This window comes from Condylostylus longicornis, unplaced genomic scaffold (genome assembly GCF_029603195.1).
Source record: "Condylostylus longicornis isolate FDR11 unplaced genomic scaffold, ASM2960319v2 ptg000013l, whole genome shotgun sequence".
NCBI classification, from domain to species: domain Eukaryota; kingdom Metazoa; phylum Arthropoda; class Insecta; order Diptera; family Dolichopodidae; genus Condylostylus; species Condylostylus longicornis.
The window spans coordinates 10,403,958-10,418,118 of record NW_026577982.1 but is presented as its reverse complement, the minus strand read 5'-3'; the positions used below and the strand labels follow the sequence as shown (position 1 = coordinate 10,418,118).

Below are 14,161 nucleotides of genomic sequence, written 5' to 3'. Positions count from 1 at the left end.
TAAGTGAGACCACAAACCTAAAAGTGTGTAATCAAGTGTATAAAAGAATAAATATTCAGAGAAAATTTTCTAGAAATTAGAAAATTGAAAATATTTTCAAATAAAGTTGGGTCAAACCAATGGTTTGTATTGTAGCACTTTTCCCTTCAACAAGTGAAAATTCTGCTTTTAAATACAGTCTATGTATACCTATCACACTATAAAAATTATTTTCATTCATATACAAAACTATTACTAGGATTGCATATATTTAGGATGACGCATATATGCAGTCTTTGAAATAAAGCAAAAATTAACATAAAAAGGGGTTAACATAATGCTCGATTTTAAGGGTTAATTGTGTGAGTTAAGAAAAATAATTATATTTTTTAGTGTCATGGAATTTACCGTTAGCTTTTTGCGTTTATAAAAATTTGGAAAAGCTTGCGGTTTCGGAAATATAGGGTGTCAAAAATTCAAATTTTACGATTTTCAAGAGGTGATAACTTGAGAGGGGGTGGAGATGGAAAAAAAATTTCTTCTAACGAAATGAACTATTTGTTAATGTCTAAAAGCCCCTAAAATTTCAAAGTTCTAGAATATAGGATCTAGAAGAAAAACGACATTAAAAATTTGGAAAAAAAGGACTTTAGATAACGGTAAATTTGAACGGCCATTTTGTTTTTCTAAAGTTTAACTATAGTATACCGCGCTAGGGGAAGCAAGCCGCTGCCTTTCTGCGTTTGCAAAATTTCAAAAATACTTATGGTTTCATTGCAACAAATATTTAAAAAAGGCCATTTTTAGGGTTTTGGGGGGGTATAACTTCTAGAGGGGGGGAGATAGGTAAAAATTTTGTTCTACGAAAATAAGTTTCTAGTAAAGATCTATGTATATATAAAATTTCAGCTTTCTATCTTCAAGGGTGTAGAAGTTTTGTAAACAGACACACGGACAGACGGACGGACGGACGGACGGACGGACGGACGGACGGACGGACGGACGGACGGACAGAGTGAAACTAATAAGCACTTTTTTCAAAAATTTTTTTGGAAAAGTGCTAAAAAACTACGTTTGTATATGTGTAGAAATATTTAAAGAGAATACTGCCCAAGATATGAAGTTAAAAATATTTTTAACCATTATTTGAACATGGTAAATAAACACCAAATTCATTATTGAAAATTTTCCTCAATAATATCTTCTCATTATCGTTCATTTTCATAGAATCATTATTATATAAAGATGTTCTCATTTTCCATTCTGAGCAATGTAATGCAAAATAATGTAGGTAAACACAATTTCAAAGTTAATAAAAGAAAATTTTAATGTTAAATTTATGCAAAGAGAAAAAAAAATTGCAATTTAAAATTCTTATACTCGTATACATTAAAGATTTTAACTTACGCACTTAAAAATTATAGAAAATTCACTAGAAAATATTATAGAAATGTAAGTTTTAATATTGATTTTATAACATAATGTTATCCTTGTTAAACATGACTACTATATTGTGTAGCAGGCTGTGATACAAACATTTTTTTAATTAAAAATATAAATGCGTGTGTGCCTCTAGTACAAGTAATGTGTATAAAATTATTGCATTTATAACTATAATAAAAATCATGTTATAGTTGTAGGTAGAAATGCCTTAGTAGAAAGCTTTATAGTCTTATAAGTAGTAGATAATTTTATAACTTTATCATAACTGTTATACATTTATAGATATTCGGTATAGTTATAAAATTAATTTAAGATGAAAATATTGAATTTATCTTCTTGCACGTCATTATTCTTCGTTTGCAATTTGTATACGCCTTTAAATACGCAATAAAATTTTTACTGCTTAAATTTGCATGATTTTCATAAAATGTCTTTGATTCTTTAAATGGTTGATAATTAGGCCGATCAAATGATGCTTTTAATATTAAAAATTTTAATTTATTTAATATAGAAAATTTAGCCTTTGTTCTCGTTTTTAATAGTTGTGTCAAGATTGAGTGCCAAGTCGATTTTTCGAGTCGAGCCGATACGGCGACTCAGCTTATAAATAAATCTAACCGTATCATAAAATAGCTGTACATAAAATATTGAATTTTTTTGATTAGGGCAGTAGTTGTTATGGCATTATAAAAATTGAATTGATAAACTTGAAAATCATGTTCTAAAAATCGGTACGCAAATTATCGACCGTCACCTAAAATCGGTGAATAAGGATTATTAAGCTCAATATGCGTCAGCTAAAACCAAAACAAGGATACTAATTCTAGTTACTCCATTCAAAGTAATTTCAAGTAATGTCACAATTTCTGTTAATTATTTTTTAACATTTTGTTCTGTTAACATTTTGTTTTGATTGAAATTGAAAATTCTCTAAACACGTAAACGTGAGCTACTCCTTCTTGTTTATATAACACCAATTTTTTCTGTTTCTTTTTTGTATATTTATGGTTTCCTTAAATGTCATATTAATCAATTTACGTAAATTACTCACTTCTATTGTACAAATATTTATTTTTTAGATATTTTTTTTAATTTCATTAAAATTCAAAATTTTTATTTATTTGGACGACCAAACCTCACACATCACGCAAATATTTTGAATACATGGCATTTTATGTTTTGTGTCACCATTTTTTTTTTTATACCTGTATATATGTTCAAGTTAAATTGCACAGTTCAAGCGTATATAATAAAAGCGTATGTAATCAAAATATAAATAAAAAATTTTTACTAATTGAGTTTTGAAAATATTCTAAAAAAAAATATTTTTTGCTCAAATTTATTTTATTTTTTAAATAAATAAAAGTGCCACACATGATAAATAAAAATTTGGAGCACATAATGATGTTTGATGGATTTTGATTAAATGTTAACAAAGAGTTTAAAAATGAAAAACAAAATTTCCCGCCTATGCGTGAATAATATTTTGGACACGTTTCTAAGCTTCTCTGTATGATTTCAAAATTAAATCGAAGTAGAAAAACGAATATCCAGCTTTCGGAATTAGTTTCCAGCCCACGCGAATCCCGCTAAAATTCGCAGTGAGAGTGTGTGATCTTCGGAAATAACTGACTTTGTATACCAGGGAGAGAAGAAAATTATCTCTATGGTATGAGTAAGTAGTTTGCTTGGGCTGGTAAAATATTGGTGCCAATAGAAACCCAGTTGCCGACAGGGTTAATTGAATTTTATTCGGAAGTTACTAATTTTGACCTTGTTCCACACATATAAATGTAAATGATACAAAAGTTTCTATTTCAAAACCGATTCAGTATAACACTTTGCCATTTTATATAACATTTTATAAATATTTAAATATACTATTAAAATAAACAATAAAATTTAATTTTGCCAATATTTTAATGTGATAATTTTTTGTGATGACTCAATCATGCAATTTTCTCTTTACAGTACATAATGTAATAAAATTACTTTGCGTTTTTTTGTGTTTTATAACAGTTTATATTGGGTAGTTTATATTGGTGAGAAAAACCTTTCAATTAATTTATTATATAAAAGCATATATGTTTCGTGTACGACAACATTTACACAATCACACATCAAAAACATTGCATGAATTCCCTTCCGAGAATTAAAGACTTGTATAGAAGAAATTAAACAAAAAATTATATATTTTTACCTTTTACATGTATGTACGTATGTAATATAATAAATACTATAATGTAGCATTACAATATTATTATATTTTGCACGATTTCAGCGTTGTATACCTAAAATTCTGAACTATTTGTTAATCGCATTTCATTAGCGATACTAAAGCGGGCATACATTCTAATGGTTGTTTCTTTAAATGCAACAGCATAATATTGTATGCATCAAACAGTATGATTGTATCTAATAAAGTAAAAAAGTATTTTATAATTTTCTAGTTGAGACACTTATATTATCATTAAAGAAAAATTACGGTGCTGACAAGCATGCAGTTTTTAGTTTTTCAACTGTTTGATTGCTTATTTATATTCCATATGTTTAGATACTCGTATATTTAAGCGTACACACATGCCACTGTATGGTCACAAACAATTAAGCAATCAAACAGATTGTAATTTTTTTTATCAAACTGATTGTAATTTAGTAATTTCAGTTACTTTTATGCACAATTAATTTCCAATCAAACTGTTATTGGAAAACTAAACATTGCATGTCTGTCAGAGCCCCCCCCCCCCCCCTCTAGGCTCTAGTGGATCTGCTATTCTGCTTTAATATCGTTCTGTATTTTTACGGTTTTCAAAACCTGATTTATTTTATTTTAAAAATACATCCAAAAATAATTAAACAAAAAAAGTGAAAAAATTAAAAATTTTCCTTTTTTTTTTGTAGATGAATGAAATGTGAAAGAGAAATTTTATCCTTATGATAAAAACAAAGGGAAAATAGGGGACAAAATAAAATCTAATTGCATTTTAAAACTTAATTATTTTCATCAAATTTACACAATATTTGAATCATTCTTTTCTCACCCAACAGATTTACATTTTAACATTTGAAGGAACGGAGCCTATTAGCAATAATGAAAAAGAGGAGAATAAGAAGAAGAGCAAAAATTACTTTGATCCTTATATTATTCACGTTAGGGAAAAAATTTTTGTGTCCTTTTCATGTCTAATTTGAAATTTTTTTTTAAATTAAAATATAAAATAAAAACGAAGTTCGGCTTCAACAGAGAATGACAGTGTAATTAGGATTTTTATTTTTATATTTTTTATGTGTATGTCTTCACGTTAAACAAAACTTTTCAATTAGCTTTCGTAATCTTTACATTCAATTTTCTAAATTTCAGAGCATTTTAAAGGGATTTTATTTAATTTTTTTGATTTTTGTTGGCTAATAATAAGTAAATGGCGAGTTCGTCAATTTTTGGGGGGGGGGCCTTATGTAATTCTATAGTAAAAGAATGGTTTTTAAGTAAAAAATTAATTGTTAATTTAAAATCAGAGTTATATAGCAATTCTATTCTCATTTATAAATTGAGAAAAATATTTCTTGCTGCCTTTGTTTTTGTTATAGAAATTTTCTTATGAAAATGGAGGCAGTAATGGCTGAATAATTCTCTTAAAATTAATTCTTTCAACTGGCACCATAATTGAAATTATGGAGTGTAATAGACACAATACACTCGTATCATAATAGTAGCCGGAGGAAAAAGACAAGATTAATTTATATTTAATTTTTTTTATTCCTTGATTGATTTTAATTTTATTATTCTTATATTTAAAATACAAGCATAATTAGAATTAAAGAAATATTTTCGTCTTTATTAAGGAATATTGAATTTTAATTGAATAAAATGAAGATGATTTAGTCACACTAAGTCATACTGTAAGTATAAGATTTTAAGAAAATTAAAAATTCATTTAATTTTGCAATTTAAAATTAAAAATTACAATATTATTTTTAGTTTTAAAATGAAAAATTTGTCATTAATGTTGTTAGCATTTTTCTTTTAATTTTTCTTATATTTTGCATTAATAAAATTGCAGAATATGAAACAATTGTTTAATTTGATTTTGAAAGAAATTTCATTTAAATACTTAAGGAAATTTCCGATTTTTCATAATTAAAATGTAATTTATTTTATCCTTGCTTGAAGGAACGATTTTCTTACTTTGCTTGATTGAAAATTATGACAAAATAATTTTTAAATTGCATATTCAAATAGACATTTTCACACTTAGTTTCAAGAAATTCAAATTTTTTAACGTTTATCAGCAGTTAACGTCTATAAGAAGAGAAAAATTTGTTCCTAACATGAAAATATTATAAATACTAATATGTTCCATAATACTGGAAAATGTCAGTCCAAAAAGTTTCATTTGAGCTGACATATTGTGTTGATTGTTTCAATTAAACTACAATTAACAATTTACATTTTTGTATAAAAATACTTAATTTTCCCAATTTTTGACACAAACCAACCCTCTTGTAATATTTTAAATTACCATTTTCAAACGTCTCAATCTATCTTAACTGAATCTTCTATCTTAACTGAATTACACCGTACACCTTGACAATCTCTAGAAAAACGATTATTTTTGAAATACTTGGCATTATCCTTCATAATTGCATAGAACTTACCAGAACCCGTTTTCCGAATCGGTACAATTACAGCCGCGTCCGTCCTTGCCACTATTTGTGAAAATTTAGTAAAGTTAGCTTTATTCGTTTTTGAGTTACCATGAGATCGCACGGACGGACGAACATGTCTTAGTCAATGCAGAATTTTACAATAAGCAAGAATCTAAAGATATGTCCACACCGCTTACGACTCCTTAAAGAGATTACAAATTCCGTATCAAAGTTAATACACCCTTTACAAAGGTGCAGGGTATAAAAAAAAACATTAAAAACAAATTTTCAAACTTTTTAACTCAAAAATTTTTTTAATTTAGGTTACATTTCGGTTTAATGTAAAATTTATGTGCCTTAAAAATGCATTTAAAATACAAATTGGGTTCAATGCAATGTAATAAAATCCAAAAAATACACAAACGCACACTCTTAGTAAACCAAAAATTAATATTTACGAAAACAAGAACAAAATTAATGCCAGTTTCACCTGGTTACACTCATAGAAAAAAATTCACAAAATATATTTAAAAATTTGGTACGCCTAAAATAATAAAAAAAAAACAGTTATGGAAGGCTTAAAGGATAATCTTAAGACAAGGGAAATATTTATTAAAATTCTAAAGGCATTTTACTAAAAAAAAAAAAACTAGAGAAAGAAAATCGTCGGCTGTATGCTTATCGGCTCCATACGCCACTTTTGCATTTTTTGACTTATGAGTGCATCTATAGGTTTTAAGTGATGCTCTTTCTGTCTGTCTAATCCGTTTTTCTCTATCTCGATCTGCTGCTGAGATACAGAGTGTCAGGTTTGCTCCATAGACTGCATTTTTACGAATTTCTAATGCTTATGTGCCCCATGAACCATTTTTTGGTTGTTGCGGCACAATTTGTATGGAAAAATGAGAACATTTTTACGTTTTTCTTGTGTGCTCTATTTACATAGTACTGCGTGATAGAGCATTAAAATTCAAAATTATAAAAAATTTTATTTTGCTGCATAGACATTGGAAAAAAACATCACAATACAACAAACATACAAAAAATAGCAACACACATACTGTTGAAGAAACAAAAGAAATGGAAAGGCATACACATGAAAAAAACTTAGCAACAAAGGATAAAGACGTAGATCGAAGCAACATAGATCCAAATCATTGCATCATATGCTATGATTTGCAAAATGTTTTTGCCTTACCAAAAGGATATGCGTCTGCATTTTTTTACAAAAGAAAGTTAAATGTTTTTAATTTAACTGGCACTGCGATGATTCCAAATAAAGAAAAGTAAAAATAAAATTAATGCAACATGTATAAAGTATTTTATAAATTCATCTTTAAATATCAAAGAAATTTTACATAAATATTCTGAACCAGGGCATTCCGAAATTCAGGAGGTTGACTGTGTTCATTCAGTTATTGAAAAGTACTTGAAAAATTTGGAGATACATAGCCCTCTGCACTTAATAAAATTATTAAAAAACATGGAAATGCCTAAAGTCAAGCTCGATGTAATTCAAATGTTAGATACCGACTTTAAAAACTACTCAGCAATGGCATCCCAATTAAATTACTCGGCTATACAATTTACAAAAGCAAAATATATATTCTACGAAAGCAATCAACCATTTAATTTAAAATATAAAACTTCTTTCTCAGACCTAGAATTCAAGGTGATTTCCATTTATAAAAAAAGGACAAAAAATTGAAAAATTTATATTACTAAATTAAATTAAAACAAAAAAAACAAATGTATTAACGTTCTGTTATAGTATAGTATTTAGAAATGTATAAAGCTAAGAGGCTGTTATTTTTTTTTTTAAGTAATTAATTTTTATTTTAAAATGATTTACTGTTAGATTATAGGAATTTCAATATTTTATATTATAGCATTTAAAAATGAAACAAAGTACAATAATTAATTCCTAAAACTTAAGCTACGAAAAGGCTGTTAATTTTTTGTAAGAAGTTATTAATTTTTTATTTTGAAAACAATTCCTGTATAGATTATAAGAAGAATTTAAATATTTTTATATTATAGTATTTAAAATATAAACAAAGTATAATAAATCATTTTGTAAATGCAGAGGCTAATAGTTTTGTTTGAGTTGTTATACTTTTTTTCATCATGGTAGTATACTCTTATTATTTTTGTTATGAAATTTTCGGAATTTAATAATTTCAATAAAAATTTTTAAAAACATTACTTAAATAACTTGTTTTACTTGATATATTTCAGTACTAAATGCTTAATTTTTTTTTTTTAATATTTAATAATAAATTTGTTGTTGTTTTGCATGTTAATTTAATTTCTTTTTTGCTCCACTTCATACATTCCCTTAGTTAATTTGATAATTTTTTGAAAATTTTTGTTTGCTTCATAGTAATATAGTTTTTCCCTTAAAAATATAACGCAAAGCTCCATAACAAAATAAAATTTCAAATTTGCACAAGATCATGGAATATGCAGCAAAGGCCAAAACGACTGGTCTTACAAAAGTTGCAATATTTCAAGAACCGTAAGAGTCCGCAAACTGAAATTTTAAATTAAAACTAAAAATAAAAGTACTATTTCGTATATAAAATATAAAAAAATCCCAGCGCGCAGTTTTTCTTTAATTCTTTGTCAAACTTTCTTTTTCAATTTTCTCGGTTTACAGTGCTTGGCGTATGCGGCCGACAAGCATACAGCCGACGAAATGTTAAGCTTTCCTATTTCTTTTGATTTTAGTGCTTTTAGTTCTGGGTTTTTGTTCTTGTACTAAAAAATTTTCCATTATTATACAATGATAATTAGTTGAAAAAGAAAATTCAAACTATATAGTGTGTCCTAAATTTTCCATATTTTCTTATTTTTTTTTTTTTGTAATTTACTCTAACTTGAAGGTTAAATTTAATTACTTTTTAAAAACTTTTTTCTTGTTACTAAGTACTTGATTTTCGTATATAAATACCAGTATATAGGTAATATTTAATTAAAATTGAAAAGAATTAATGTATATAATGTATGTATATAACAAAATATACATAATGTATACAATGTAATATTTTATGTAAATAATATTAGGTTTATGTTTTAGGTTTTATTATTATCCAAAAATCTTAAAAGAATGAAACCTAATTACTTTTAAAAAACGAGAAAAAAGAACAAGGATCTCTTGAGGATAACAACAAAAAACAAAAAAAACTAATTTTTAAATTATTTTAATTCCAAAAAAAAAATCTCTTGACAATATAAAAAATATAAAAAAAATTAGGTCTTCATCTTCTTTGTTGTTAAGTGTCAACTTTAAAGTGTTCTGATATTTTTATTTATTAAAAAAATAAAACTACTTTGTGTTCTAAGATTATCAAGCTATTTAAAATTTACGGAAATTTTGTGTAGGTTCCACTAACACCTATACTATAGTGTTTTTATGATTTCCTGTAGAATGGTTATGAGCAGGTCACTGTATAACTTTTAAATTTCGATATTAAAAAATTTTCGAATAATAATTTGATATACAAAAGCTTAAAATATTCACAATAGTTACACATTGAATAAAATTAATTCAAATTATTGTGAATTTTATTTGTTCCAAATTATGTGTTGGAACAATTAGGTACATTATCTTTTACAATACAGTATAATATAATATGTATGTACATATGTATGTATATAACAATTAAAGTATGTATATCTGCCTATAAGTGCTTTGTTCTCTATTAAACTAGCAATCCAATTATCATGGAAGTTTAGTTGCTAACAAAACTTCCTAGACGATGTTAGTAATACATGTTGATCATACATGTTTATCATACAAGCTAGTCATACATGTTTATCATACTTGTTAGTATTACATATTGATTGTGCAAGTTAGTCATGCTGATTACTTGTATTGATTAATCATCTCAAGAGTACTCATTCATGATGATGGCCAACAACCGTGACAAAATATGAATGAGAAATCACCATAACTGCAATGTGCACGACAAACTAGTTTGAACAACTTGGTTGGTATTTGTCAATTTAGTTCTAAGCCATGGAGCAACCAGTGTTTACAACAAGTTTTATTCCATTTTTTCATGAAATTTCAAAAAAAAAAAACAAAAAAAATGGTAAAAGCCAGAATATAAAAATTTTCAATTGTAGTACCTTGCAGTTATTAATAAATTGCGTTTGGTTTAGGGAAAAAACCACTACTTAGCTGAAGTTGAAAATTTTTGGTTTTAAAATAGGTGTAGGCCTGGATAACATTTTGGAAGAAACTAATGTCCCGAAATTATTTTGCATTCTATAAAGAAGAAGAAAAAAACCAGTAAATACCAAGCAATTCTAAAAAAAGAGGTAAATGTTACATTCCGGAAGTTGCTATTCAATTCAATGGGAAATATTTTAAATTTTATAAAATTTGTGAAGTGAACGTATTTTAAAGTTAAGATTAAAATAACATTTTGTATAATATCTCTCGAGTTCTATCGAAATGTTGTTAACCTCGAATTGGATTTGCTCTACTCTTATAATGGGATCGTTCTTTATAATTAAAATGTAATTTCTATAATAATGGAAACAAAACTAAAGTTATTGTTGATAGGTCTTTTAAGAAAATTATTTCTAAAAAGTAACTTTACTATGCCCCCACTTTGTGTATTAAAATATAAAAATAAAAAAAGTATCTTAGTTTCATTCATTTACAAGTTATTCTTATAATATGCATCTAGTATTTCCAACGGTGATAATAATGAGTTTTATGTTGACAATTTAAAGTACCATTTCATACCTCAGATATGATGTTTCGCTACTTAAACACATATTCTCATTAAAATTATAAGAGAAAAAAAAATAATGCAAACTATGTATGTAAAATTTTACAATCGTCAAGTGTTTTCGTCCTTAAAGGTGTACTGTGTAATAATAATTTAAAATTAGGTCTATGATTGAAATAACCACAGCTAGTTGTATACACCGATAATAACAACAATAATAGTAATTATTATGTAAAATAATGTTATTTTTATTTGAACCCATAAAATAGAGAAAAGAAATTTTATCTTTTCAGTTTAATTTTAATTGTGTATTAGAAATCACATTAACCTAAAAAATTAAACAGACAGAATATCCTTAAATTTGTTATAAAATTTAATATAAAAATTTTATAACAAAAGTTTTTGTAACTATAGCTATACAAAGTGTGATCTTTGTGCAATGTAGAGAATATTTATGTTCCAAGCTATAAACATGTGGAAATTGAGTTTTTAAACATTGAAAAGACTGAAATTTTCAAGAAATTTAAGAGTTCATATCGCATAAGGCACTATAGTAGTATAATATAACATGACTATCATAGATTTCTAATTGTCACTAAGCTTTCAGAGCATTAGAGATCCACTTAGAAGCAGTGTACAAAATACAGAAAAAAAATTCTCAAATATTAAAATTTAATGGTTATATTTTATAAAACTGATATTATAACTACTAATTCAATTAATATGTCTTTGATATACAGAAAGTACATACGATATATCTTGCAATATATCATAGCATAAAACTCCCTGTTTTTAGTAATTGAACTTTCTAAATGTGCAATATTTATCATTAATTCCAAATCTAGTAGATAACTGCTATTTAAAATTAGTGTGCCAATTATTTTTAACACACACTGTACTATTTCATGTATAATATTATACTGATGATATAACAAATTTTATCACTATATAAGTTTCTCTAATATTGTTATATTATATATACATAATATTATATTCAAATTTACATCAGGCTCTCATTTTTTTTTGGAAATTAATTATGATAAATGTTTTTTCCTGATTTTTGACTGTTAGGTTGTAGGTGATCCTATGTGGTTGGCTGCTATAAATTGTTGGAAATTCCAGGTATCAAAACTACATTCACTACGCTCTCTTGAACTCGAGAAGTGGATTTTTGCTTTACAGGGAGGAAGAAAATATGGACAAAATAGCCACATTTGACTAGAAAATTAAATTTCAACAATATTGTCAACAACTACGAGGAATATCTTTGTGTTAAACGGAACAAATCTGAGCCAATTTCATATATTAATAGTATTCAAAATATATCTTAAGTGCCATGTTAGAGTAGGTTAATTTTTATTATAATAAAAGAAGCAATTTTAATTGAAAAGATTTTTATCTAACACTAATTTTGAAAATTTCATAGATTTATTGGCAAAAAGTTTAACAAGTTTTTAACACAAACAACTTCTTGTATGAACAAAATATATGTACATTTTGTCTTGTTTTTTGGGGTTAATTAGTTTTTTTTTAACAATATTCTCAATACTGAATTTTAATTAAATTGTCATCGTCATAGTGTAATTTTTCTATAAATAATACGAATTTTTTCTGAATAGCGGGTCTTCTCAGAATCCGATATTAATTATAGGATTTAACTACAGAATTTCACAAAATATAATAACAGGAATCATCATCAATAATATCAACAATAACTAGTGTAAATAAAAATGTTTGTAAATTTCCCAGAATTCTCTTATATATCAACTTTTATTTAGAAATCGAAAATTTTATGGAAAATCCATTATTAAACAGAAATTTTAAAGCTAAATCACAGCAGCTGTGGTTCGAATACTAATATTTTTCAGAATAATCCTCTCATATTGCCCAGAATTCAGAATTAAATGCACACAATGTTGTTTGTTATTCTTAAATTTTTTATTACCGGAAATAATATTATATTTGTGTACAATTCGAAAAAAACAAAAAAAATTTTTCTGTTAATGACCAACTAATTTTCATGTAATTAAAAATTTTTCTAAATTTTAAAAGTTTTCACCGAGTAGCTAGTTCATAAAAAAATATGAAAAATATTAAATTTTAATTTTTTTCACTTTCTTTTTTTTCCCATTTTGTTTTTGTTCCGCCCTGGTTCGTGCAAATTTAACCACATTAAAATTGTTTCTCTCCATTACATTTTAATACATATGTACATACTTATATTTTACATTATTTATTTAAGTTTATATGCACAAAATACCAAATAATTCAATGCAATAGGTAAAGGTTTCTCAAACCATTTGTCCCGTTTGTTGTGGTAATATTCTCAGCAAGTGCATACCAAATTATGGTATATATGATGTAGGTACTCGTATGTAATATATATGTATACTATAAAATGATCACATCCAATTACATGTTATATATAATATTATTAGACATACACACATATTTTATAAAAAAATATTCAAAAATTTTTTTGATAAAGTTTTAATTTCTGCAGAAATTAATATTTGTTTAATAATAATATGAAATTCATAACATATATGTATGTACATATAAAAATATTTTTATATAAATATATTAAATTGAATTCATAAAATACAATATAAACACCTGAAATCAAAATTCTATACTATTTATAGGTATATTCTTATAAATAGGAAAATGTGGCGGTTTGTCATCGCATTGTCATCATTTTTGTTTTTCTCCATTTTGTATTATACGTAGATATGTACGAGTAGTTATGATATAATCATTATGAAAATTTTTGTTTAATCATCATTGATAATCATCGACAATATTACCGTATAGACACTGACCAAATCAAATAATTTTCATTGCAAAATTGCAATTTTCTTATATTTTATAAAGCTCTATATACTAGTACACCGGTATACGAATGTAATATGGTAATGACGACTACAGGATCTCTCGGACTCAATGGTACAACTTGTACGGGTGTCAGCTTTTTAATGATTTGATCTCTATGGTTTTTGGTTTTCCAACAAGCTATTTCTAAATTTAAAATATTTGGTCGTAAAATGAAGTTTGGTATATCACATTTCACATTTCTTAAAGAAAACTAACAGGGTGCATGTTATTGTGAGTAAAGTATAATTAGGGTAAATTTTGAAAATAAAACCAAAGCGCTGAGTGGTATACGATTAAAGGTACAGTTTTTTGTAAAATGTCACAGATAATTTAATAAAAAAAAAAAACACCGACAGCCATAAAATAAGAATTAAGGCTATTTCACTGGCGGCGCCTTAATTCGCGATGGCAATTTCGCTTCAGTTGAGCAATCGCATTTAAATATAGGTTTATTTTATATGAATTTTTACATT

At 26.0% G+C, this 14,161-nt stretch overlaps 1 protein-coding gene across 1 annotated transcript in view; it reads left to right on the top strand.

The window, feature by feature from the left end:
* Positions 1-7,359, top strand: part of LOC129619395 (uncharacterized protein DDB_G0287625-like) — a 32,872-nt gene extending 25,513 nt beyond the window's left edge. The window contains exons 4-5 of the mRNA XM_055534657.1: positions 6,802-6,878; positions 7,074-7,359. Coding sequence (XP_055390632.1) covers positions 6,802-6,878; positions 7,074-7,359 — 363 coding nt within the window. The remainder of the gene's footprint in view (positions 1-6,801; positions 6,879-7,073) is intronic.
* The last annotated feature ends 6,802 nt before the right edge of the window (positions 7,360-14,161 follow it).